Below are 10,476 nucleotides of genomic sequence, written 5' to 3'. Positions count from 1 at the left end.
TTGATTCTTTTTTCATCAATTGAGGTCGATTAAATTGTGAGGTCCTAAGTTACTTTATGATTCAAGAAGACAAATTAAATGAAAAGTTAGAAGCTTTATGATTAAAGAAGACCAAATAAATGAAAAATTAGAAAGTTTTCTATATTTAGTTCAACTAATTGATCTATGTGGTAAAAAGGCGATTTGTTCGTCCCCAGCGCCCCCGCCAATCCATCCCTAGGCCAACACAGAGGAGGTAAATTACGGGTGACTACTAGTCATTAGTGCAAATGGTCAAGACATGGGGGAGGTTATACTCGGTCACGCCGAATTTCGATCCCAAGACCTCATGTGACAACATCCCATGTCTTAATCATCGCACCGTCCCGAGGAGACTCAACTAATTGATCTATGCATTCACTATCGACTAATAAATTAAAATAATCATGTTATTTAGAACAAATCTCTTAAAAATATTAAATCATAATATTTTGATATATATCAAAATATTAAAAATATTAAATATCATATTGATATGGTTAAGTGTGGTATAATATATATATATATATATATATATATATATATATATATATATATATAAATTTTTGATATACTAATATATCCTAAATTGATATATACTATTAATATTAATATATTCAATATATATCGATAATATATATCATATATCAAAATTTATGATATTTTTATCATCGTACATCCTACTATTACTAAATAACACTTACACGACACTCATCGAAGAGTTCCAATGAATAATATATCGTTACTTTATTTTAATATTATTTTCAACTAATTATTTTAAAGACAATTACATGAATATTAAACTTTATAAAATATAAGAAATTATTTTTTATGTATTTGGGAAAAAATCGAACTACACAAATGACTGAGAAAAAATTAGGACTCAACAATCGGTTCAAAATTAAATCGATCAAGTTGATTAAATTAAAATTAAATAATTTAAAATTTTTTACTAACTAATTAAATCGACTATTTTTTAATAAAAATTAAATAAATTAAATCAATAAAATATCTATTAAATCAATTAAAAATTAAATGAATTGAATTAATTTGAAATGTCCAACACCACGTGGCACGGTCTTAGAGTTGAAGGACAATATCATTGTGACGGTGTATTTTTAAAAATCAACATTAATGATTTTTTTAAAATTAATTTATTCATATTAACCGAAAACTAATAATTTCAAAAATTGAATTCTTTAAAATCTATCATTTTTAAAAAATTAAAATTCTAAAATAACTAAAATCAAAATTTTAAATTCGATTAATTTGTTCCTTTTTTTAATTTAATCCAATTTTAGGTTTTCCTACTTTTCCTCTCAACATTGTGTTCATCGCACGTGATTAGAAGCCCAATTAGGCAAACCCAAATGGCAAGCGCTCGCGCCTAGATTGCGAGGGCGAGTAGCCGCCTGAGGCAGATTGATGCCCCCAGCGCTGAGGCGACCTACCCGTCGCACGCATTTGCACGAGTCTCTTTGATTCGTAATCTCGGTGTTCCTCCTTCTCCGATTGGCTGCTTGTTAGATGCGTTGATGAAGCTGTTTCTCTATCGAAATCTCGTCGATTTCGTACAAGTTTCCGACTTCCGTGCTCACGGGTTTGCAAAGGGCGGTTTGACTCGCTGAGGTAACCCTAAGATGGTTTTAGTCGCGTTTGAATTTCTTTTCTGCTCCCTTTGTGATCTCTTGTTATTTCCTTTTCTTTCTATTTTTGTATGTTTCAATGACGTTGACTTATTCGCTTAGTATCATGCGATTTCATCGTGGGAAAAAGTTTTTTTGTTGCAATTTATTGTATTTTAATGCAGTTTTGCTTTACTTAGCTTTTTTTTATGAGCTCTAAGGTCTCCAAATAGTCCCTTTTCCCAGTTTAGATAATTCTTTGTTGCTTCTGCGTCTTTAGAAGTTATGGCTCATGGTGTTAACTTCTTTCTTAGTGTTTTTGTAGAGGTTCATACTGGTTGAGGAAGGGAACGAACTATTAGTTTGTGAGAGTTTGGTCTTCTTATTCGGCATCATCTTTTGCTTGTTTGGTCATGGAAAGAAGATCTAATTGCACTCCGGTGGCTGAAAATGGGGTATTGGATGTGAAACCATTGAGATCTTTGGCTCCAATGTTCCCTGCACCATTAGGCTTCGATATGGTTACACGGTCAAATGTGCCACCCCTTGTTTGCATCAGTCCCTTTGGCTCGTCTCTTTCAGGTCTTGATCCTTCGCTTTTCACCCCAAATAAAGTCCCTTCTTCCATGAATGAGGGAGCTGCTCATGTTGCAACGAAGTCTGGTGCTAATTCCTTTTGGACAGGAGGAGCAAGCATTCTACTTGTGGATGATGATGAGGAGGAGGAGAATCCTCCTTCCAAAGGTAAAAGTCGAACCTCGGGCAAGAGAGATAAAAAATTACAAGCAGGAAGCTCAGGGTCAGATGCTAAGCGCAAACGACTTATTAAGAGTTCAATAAAGCCACTTCCCTTGTCACTACCTATGCCAGATGACCCAAGAGAGTCGGTGGATATGATCCTTATGAATTTTGATTCACTCCGCAGGAGACTTCTTCAGGTGGATGAGGCAAAAGATGAGAGTAATCATCACTATTTGAAAGCTGGGTCCATTATGTCTGCTAGGAATGTGAAGACTAATGTGGGAAAAAGGATCGGATCTATTCCAGGAGTTGAAGTTGGAGATATTTTCTATTTCAGGTTTGAGATGAACTTGATTGGTTTGCATTCTCTTAGTATGGCTGGTATTGATTACCTGACAACTAGTTTCGGTGACAAAGATGAGCCTATTGCTATTTGTGTTGTGTCATCCGGCGGCTATGAGAACGAAGAGGATGATATTGATGTCTTGATTTACAGTGGCCAGGGAGGTAGTGGCAAGAATGACAAAAAACCAGACAACCAGAAACTGGAAAGAGGTAATCTTGCTCTTGATAGAAGTTTTCACAGGAAGAATCAGATTCGGGTTGTACGTAGTGCTAAAGATATTAACTGTCCAACTGGTAAAATATACATCTACGATGGACTTTATATGATTGAAAGCTCATGGACAGAGAAAAATAAGGCAGGGTTCAACATGTTTAAGTACAAGTTGCTAAGAGAACCAGGACAACCTGATGGAATTGCAATATGGAAAATGACCCAGAAGTGGAAAGAAAATCCATCAAGTAGAGGTAAAGTGATATTACCTGACATATCATCAGGTGCAGAAAATATTCCTGTTTGCCTTGTCAATGATGTTGATGATGAGAGAGGGCCAAACCATTTTGTATACATAACAAGTGTCAAGTATCCCCACCCTATTGACATGATGAAGCCTCTACAGGGTTGTATGTGCCTTAGTGTTTGTCTTCCTGGTGATATGAACTGCGCCTGTGCCAACCACAATGGGGGTGATTTACCATACAATTCAATGGGTCTTCTTGTATGTCGTAAGCCATTGATTTATGAGTGTTGCTCATCTTGCCAATGCACATTTAATTGCCGAAATAGGGTGACTCTCAAGGGTATCAGGCTTCACTTTGAAGTTTTCAGGACAAGTGATCGTGGTTGGGGCCTTCGTTCATGGGACCCTATTAGAGCAGGTACATTTATTTGTGAATATACAGGTGAGGTTATTGATAGGAGCAAAATTGAAGATGAAATTGATGAGGATGAGTATATCTTTCAAGCTACTTATCTCGGTGAAAAAGCAATGGGATTCAATTGTAGGCCTGAATTATTGGAAGAGGCAGAATTAAGTACCGAAACTGAGGTGTTTAGGTCATTTCCCATTACATTAAGCGCAAAGAATTCTGGCAACATAGCACGTTTTATTAATCATAGCTGCTCGCCAAATGTCTTCTGGCAACCTGTTTTATATGATCATGGTGATGAAGAGTATCCACATATAATGTTCTTTGCAATGAAGCACATTCCTCCTATGACTGAACTGACATATGATTATGGTCCTGGGACTGGATCAATCCGTAATAAGAAGTGCTTGTGTGCAGCTCCAAATTGTCGAGGCTATTTTGGATAAAACTTCTTCAAGTACCATAAGCAATCTTCAGTCACTCAAGGTCAGGCTTTATTCTGACCTTTTATGGCCTATTCCTGTGGATAGCTTGATTCATATTTGGAAGCTTACTTACCCATCTAACAGTTAGTGCTTGCGTCATTATGACGTATACTCTTTATCCTTTATATCTATTATATGTTTTATTTATAGTGCAAGTTGACGAAAACCTAAAGCAACATTTAGGTGTTAATTTACACATCAGTTTCTGAAGATTAAAATAGCATTTCATTATCACATCTTCCATTTGACCAGTTTTTCCATTGATGGATGACAATTATAGAATGTTATAGATACCCATTGGATTGGTATTGAAGACATAAATGTTGATATACTAATAACAAAGTGTTTAAGTTTCTCAACATGGTATTTCAAGCCATGATGATTACTGGATTAGAAGGACATTGCTAAATTTAAATCAGGACTTTGGCTTAAAAGGATTATGCTAGAAGGGTTAGGTGCACATTTAAGGCAATATCATATATTCAAATCTATTTGTACTAGGAACAACTTGCCGTATGTTATTCTTGTATTAATCATGGCAGGCATTTAAAGTACTTGACAGCTTATTATTAGAAACTTTGTAAAACACTTCTCATAATTTCACATATAGTTTGCAATAGGGTAGGTAACTCTCAGAATTATTCTCGTGGAAGCTGTTTTCCTTTCTTCCTAACTTGTTCTTTTTTGCATTATGTAAAATAAGTTGAGCCTAATTTGTAATATATGAGAGGAAAAAAAACCTATATTTTCTCCCTCTTGGTGTTTTTCTTTAATACTCTTGAATGGGATCAATATAGAGGGTATACCTCCTATTCTTTCCATGCCTCAATGTTCTTCCTTCATCATCTATTTATTAACTTCAATTATGTCTTACATTTATTGTTGAATAGGGACGGAGCCTATTTTATCGTGAAATGATTAGTTATTTGAGAGCAAGACACTCTTCACATATATAGTTTTTTTGTGGACTATACTTGTCCGTTTTGGACTAATGGGCATTGAGCATTCTAGCTTTAATGCGCCTTCTCATGCCTATAATTACTTAGCGGTACAAGTGTAGCTCTAGCTCCATTTTTCTATAGGGGAGCTTATTCCATCCCAAAATGACTAATTATTTGAGATAGAAAGTCCTAATATATAGGCATAATAGCTAACATACTTGCTTAATGGAACTAACTTCAACATTTTCCATATCAAGAGAAAGTCAAGCTCCTTTTGGTCCATTGGTTTTAGTGATCTTTCTCTCCATACCGTTTGAGATCTTGTTCGAAGTTGAAATGACGTTTGTAAAGGTGGAGCATTATTGAGGCCACTATAATGATCTTGTAGAGTCGAAGGAGGTTGTCTTGCTTGTCTACTAAAGGTAGGGTGATCTCATATAGGTGAGTGTTATGGGCGACCTTGTACAAGCAAAAATTTGGAGACGCTTGATCTATAAGATTTTCATGGCAGGACCTTAGTACATTAATGGAGGTTGAGAGCTATAAGGTAAATGGTTGACGCAATTGGAGTTTCTTTAAAATTTTGTTTAAATTTACTTGAAAAATTTTAGGAGTTTTTAAATTTGTAGTTTTAGCTAACAAGTTATATTTTTACAAAGAACTGATCTCCTTTTCAACCTATAAAAGGGGTTAGGCTACCTTGTATTAGGACTTCTTTCAATAATATTTTTCTTTTCAAGTCAAGAATTCAAGTCTTTGGCAACACGATTAGTTTATGAGCATCAATTGGGTCTTCTAAAAGTTGATTATAATTTCAGATAAAATAAACTTTTTATTAGATGACTTGATCTTATTTCAAATCTATAAACGAGCTTAGAATCCTATGTATAGAATTATCATTCAATTAAAAATATTTTTTGTATTTCTGTGAGTCGAGAGTTTGAGCCTTTGGCAACATGATTAGTTCATGCTGCTCCAATTGGTATCTTTAGGGGTACATTGAACTTAATCGTCAAGTGGAAAGACTCCTAGAGAAAGTCTTTATTAGAGAAAGTATGGGTCCTTGTATCGTCCCTACATTTATGACTTTTGAAAAATGTGCATTGATAATCTCATCACCACCAAGTATAAGTTTCTCCTAATTAGAATTAATTACATACCCGATTTGACAGTTGGAACCAAATGATTCTCCAAGATTGAACTGCACAATGAATATCATTAGATTTGGATTAAGGTAGAGGATGAGTAGAAAACCATCTTTAAAATATAAGATGGACTATATGAGTAGTTAGTTATATCCTTTGGGCTTTCGAAAACCCTAATTACATTTATGAGAGTAATGAATCAAACCTTATATAGGAAAATCTTTGATAGTTTGGTTTGATGGCATCCTAATCTATAACAAAGAGCATGACACTAACACATTTGCCTAGTACTTTTGTTAACGTGAAGAAGTGTGCTCCTTACAATTCTAGGGTCTTTTCTAGGTTTATTATCTTTGCGGAGGGATATTTCAACAGACCTAAACAAAGTTAGAGTAATTAAGATCTTTATGTTGTGTTTACTGGTCACAATTTGACAGTGTTGGTGTCCACATTTTGGTATTCCAATCTCATCTGTGAAGTGAAATGTAGGGGAGAGAACATCAGCAGCTTCTGACTTAGACCTTGCAGTGGGGATATCACTAGCGTGTTTGACTTTTAGTTCTTCGACATCTCATGCTAGACAAAAGCAATTGACCATATCCTTGTTGATAAAAGACTATAATTGGTATGGAACCCAATAGAGTCTTGCCTTAGCGAAATTTGATATTTTTGGTGCTCAAAGTGACGCCAACTTATTTCAAATCCAAGACTGCTGCTGCTTATTGTGATGGTAATATGATCCAGATATGAGACTAATGCAAATTCTCACCTTGACTAAGCTTCACTCACTGCCAAGGTTGTGAAAATCGGTAGTGAGTTTCAGAACAATGTAACACTCCGTGACATGGACGACAAGCTTTCCTCGTCGCTCTATCTTCTCCCAATATTGGAACTTTTTCCTCAATTGGCACTCCATCGTTTCCCCAAGACAAATCACCTCTTGTTCTTGTCACCTCCTAAGCACTTCAGCAGCACCAAAATATAGCCCAATGGCTCCAGCAGATCGTAAACTTGTAGAGCCTTGTGTGATCTCCAACCTAGGTTCTTTTCCTCATTGATCATAAACAACATTGATGAAAATTTGACCAATTTTGAAAAAACATATCATAATACTTTCTATTTTTATGAGATCTTTGCGATTTACCATTTCATTTTTTCGCAACCATTGAACCCATGTAATGGAGAGTAAAGATAAATATATAAAATTTAAATTTAGCAATATTAACATAGTTAGACAATTGTTAAGATAAGAGATGATGAGTTACATGTTACATGTAACGGAGAGCTTTTAAGTATTTATGATTGTTTTTGCAAAATGATGGAGGGGTTGATAAAGTTGTGTTACATATAATACAAGCAGGATGATTGTAATGGAAGAGAGCATCAGTTATTTTTTGTGATCGTAAAGTACTTCTAAAACTCAAAAGGAAGTTTTACGAAATGACGGTTTGCTACATTATATGGAGTTGAATGTTAGTGAATGTGCGTACATACGAGGAGAGAGTTTGAGTTGCGCCTATTGAGGGAAAACTCTAAGAGATACATTTAAGGTATTGCGTCTATAAGGAAAAAATTTAAGAGACATGTTTAAGGTACAAACATGTGACAATCAATAAATGTTCCAGTTAGGCGATGTGAAACTATGACAAATACACACATTAAACGCGAAAGAGAATGACTAAAGAAGACTTGGATAGCAATAGTAAAATAGGATAACAGTTATTTAAATATAAATAATGATATAATAAAGGATGGAGCCTAATGACATAAGAGTATTCATATATCCAACCCTATTTAATACTTAGTGGGATAAGGTTTGATTTTTGTTGTACCAAACCATGTCCTAGATATTGGACAAAATTACATTGCCTCTTGCCAATTCCAATCCAACTCAATTTATCTGCGTTGGAAGGACTAGTTTGACAAATGCTTCTTGAACTTGCAAGTTTATGGGTAGAGTTTATCTATGTATGCTCCACCTATTCAGCATGAGATCCATAGAATGTGTGATCAAGAAAAACATTTCATCTGTCCTCAAGGGCATGGTTTAGTAGTAAGTGCTTGGGATAAGACTGTAGTGGTGGGAGGATCAAAATTCAGCAGATGGTTTCACTGCCTTTGTAGACCCTCGCCCAAGCACTTACCACTTGGGCTTCCTTGCTTTACCTCCCTCCCAATGGTAGGGGCGGCCCCGCCTGGGGGGACTGCTAATGTGGCGGTTCTACATTTTTTAAGAAAACATTTCATTTGCATGAGATTCACAAAAGGTAGAGAACCATAAAAGAGACTAGTCTGCTTGTTAAGGTCAAGCCTTTAAGTCGCTGTGGGAGCAAGATCAACCCACATAACTTCTATTTTTGGATTTCAAGTCGGGTGAAAATCAGACCATGCCTATATCTTGAAGTGATCAGTCTAAAATTATGTTCTAGGCCATCGGATCTGCAAATCTTTCTCCTTTTTCCGTCAATTTGAAGTACCACCGCTCACTATAGTCAACTCAATTTGCCTATCCTCTTACTCACATCTCTAGTTCAGATCTAATCAATGTTTCGCAGTTCATGTTTCTTAAATAACGTTGCAGAGTAACAATTTTCTTATAATAATGTTGTATGGCAGCAACTTTCTTATAATATCGTCATCAAGTTATATTTGTCCCAACTCCCAAATATTTGAAGTGTCTACATGAATATTCTCTCTCCATGGAACTCTCTACAAATCTCTCTTCCTATTACATCTTCACTCTAATAGATTTCAACTCTGCTAACTATATATTGGAACTATACAAAATTATATCATGCATTGAGATTATATCTAAATGTTCTTATATATAAATATTTTTTTGTTTTATCCATTGTAGTGACTTGCCATATTAACTTTTCGTCGCACTCATACAATTGTCTTATAACGCCAACACTACAATGTAATAGTTTTTCCTGAGTTCTTAAAAACTCACTGGAGCTGCAAGGATTAGATTCATTTTAACATGTAGCTCTTTGTTTCTCTGTGCATCAACATTTAATTGGAAAAATTTGCAATTTTTGGATGCAATTAGTAGTGACAATGCACTGTAACAAGTAGAACTCTTTAATATTTTATATCCAAACAGATATCGAGATGCTCTTATATTTAACCTGATTGTGAACTCAGGATTTAGAAAGACTAGACGGATTGTGTTATAAAATCTCGAAGGTGTGCCGGTTACACTGTACCATTCACTATTGGTTATAGCTCTTCGTAATCCTATGCTTTGATATTCCTTTTTCCCCTGAAACAGTACTGAACAGATCTGCATGCTCTGAGAACACTTGGATACTTCCGGCAACAGGGCTTGCTTCCAGTTTCAGGTATTTTGATCTCTCATGCATACGACGGAAGACAACATCTTCGTGGCCGTGGCGTACGTGGAACTGATACATCTTCGTGGCCGGTAGTCTTCACTGTGGACTACTGGACATCTTGTTTTGGAAGTGTAGCATGTCTGTTTCATTAGCAACACAGATGGTAGCTTGATGTGCAGAACTAAACCTAGTTTCTTTGCGATAGGTAGTTTTTTTCCATAACTGTACTTTTCGAGCAATACTTAGCATGATTACTCTATTCTTTCTGTGATAGACAACTCTTGCTTCGAAGATCATTCATCTGTTGGAAAGAGGTATACTGGTGGTTTAAAGAAAAATACTTTTAGCATATATACTCTTCAATTATTGTTTCGATCGAGATTTCTTCCGATACATACATAGTGATGGAAACTAGACAAAAATCAAATAGTATAATTCTAAATCTAGCTTATTCTCATGATTCAGGATCGTAAATCTGAATCGGTTTATGCTAAATGGTTAGTGTAGTGATAAAGCATTAGAGACAAACTTTTGAATGCGCATAAGTTGTGTTTCATATTTACTCAGTAGTTGAACTAAGATGGAAGTACATCTATTTAATATAATATATATAATAGATGATTGAATTTATTTATGTACTATCTATTATACACCATTCGATGTCAATATAATAAAAAGACCTATGAACCATATAAATAAGATAACTATGAAATTCATTAAATTAAGTTTTTTTTTTTTTTTGTTTGTAAAATAAGTACTTTTTAGTTAGCAAACTAAATTTGAACTCTACCAAGTCTCTTTGAGTTATTCAGCAAGAAACCACATCATATTGAATTCTCTTGAGTTGTCCAATGTAGAATTGAATTCTACCAAGTGTCTTTAAATTGCTTGATAAAAAAAAGAGTCATGGTATCGAATTCTCTTAGGTCGTCTAATGTCTATTTGAATTAATTTGTCGATAATTAGGCCTC

At 35.0% G+C, this 10,476-nt stretch overlaps 1 protein-coding gene across 6 annotated transcripts; it reads left to right on the top strand.

Moving 5' to 3' along the window:
• Positions 1–1,346: 1,346 nt before the first annotated feature.
• LOC122002817 (histone-lysine N-methyltransferase, H3 lysine-9 specific SUVH1-like) lies at positions 1,347–9,821 on the top strand. 6 transcript variants are annotated; one of them, XR_006117723.1, is made up of 4 exons: positions 1,347–1,647; positions 1,969–4,082; positions 9,315–9,356; positions 9,442–9,821. XR_006117723.1 is itself a non-coding variant. In XM_042558162.1 (3 exons), the coding sequence occupies exon 2, from the start codon at positions 2,057–2,059 to the stop codon at positions 4,040–4,042; it is 1,986 nt and encodes a 661-aa protein (XP_042414096.1). In that variant the 5' UTR covers positions 1,347–1,647; positions 1,969–2,056; the 3' UTR covers positions 4,043–4,082; positions 9,442–9,821. The 6 variants fall into 6 exon arrangements, 4 of the variants coding, with proteins under 4 accessions (XP_042414096.1, XP_042414099.1, XP_042414098.1 ...); XR_006117724.1 differs by having other exon boundaries at positions 9,274–9,356; XM_042558162.1 differs by lacking the exon at positions 9,315–9,356.
• The last annotated feature ends 655 nt before the right edge of the window (positions 9,822–10,476 follow it).

Source organism: Zingiber officinale, chromosome 7A, assembly GCF_018446385.1.
Source record: "Zingiber officinale cultivar Zhangliang chromosome 7A, Zo_v1.1, whole genome shotgun sequence".
Lineage (NCBI taxonomy): Eukaryota > Viridiplantae > Streptophyta > Magnoliopsida > Zingiberales > Zingiberaceae > Zingiber > Zingiber officinale.
The sequence above is the reverse complement of the archived record's forward strand: the minus strand, read 5'-3'. Positions and strand labels throughout refer to the sequence as shown.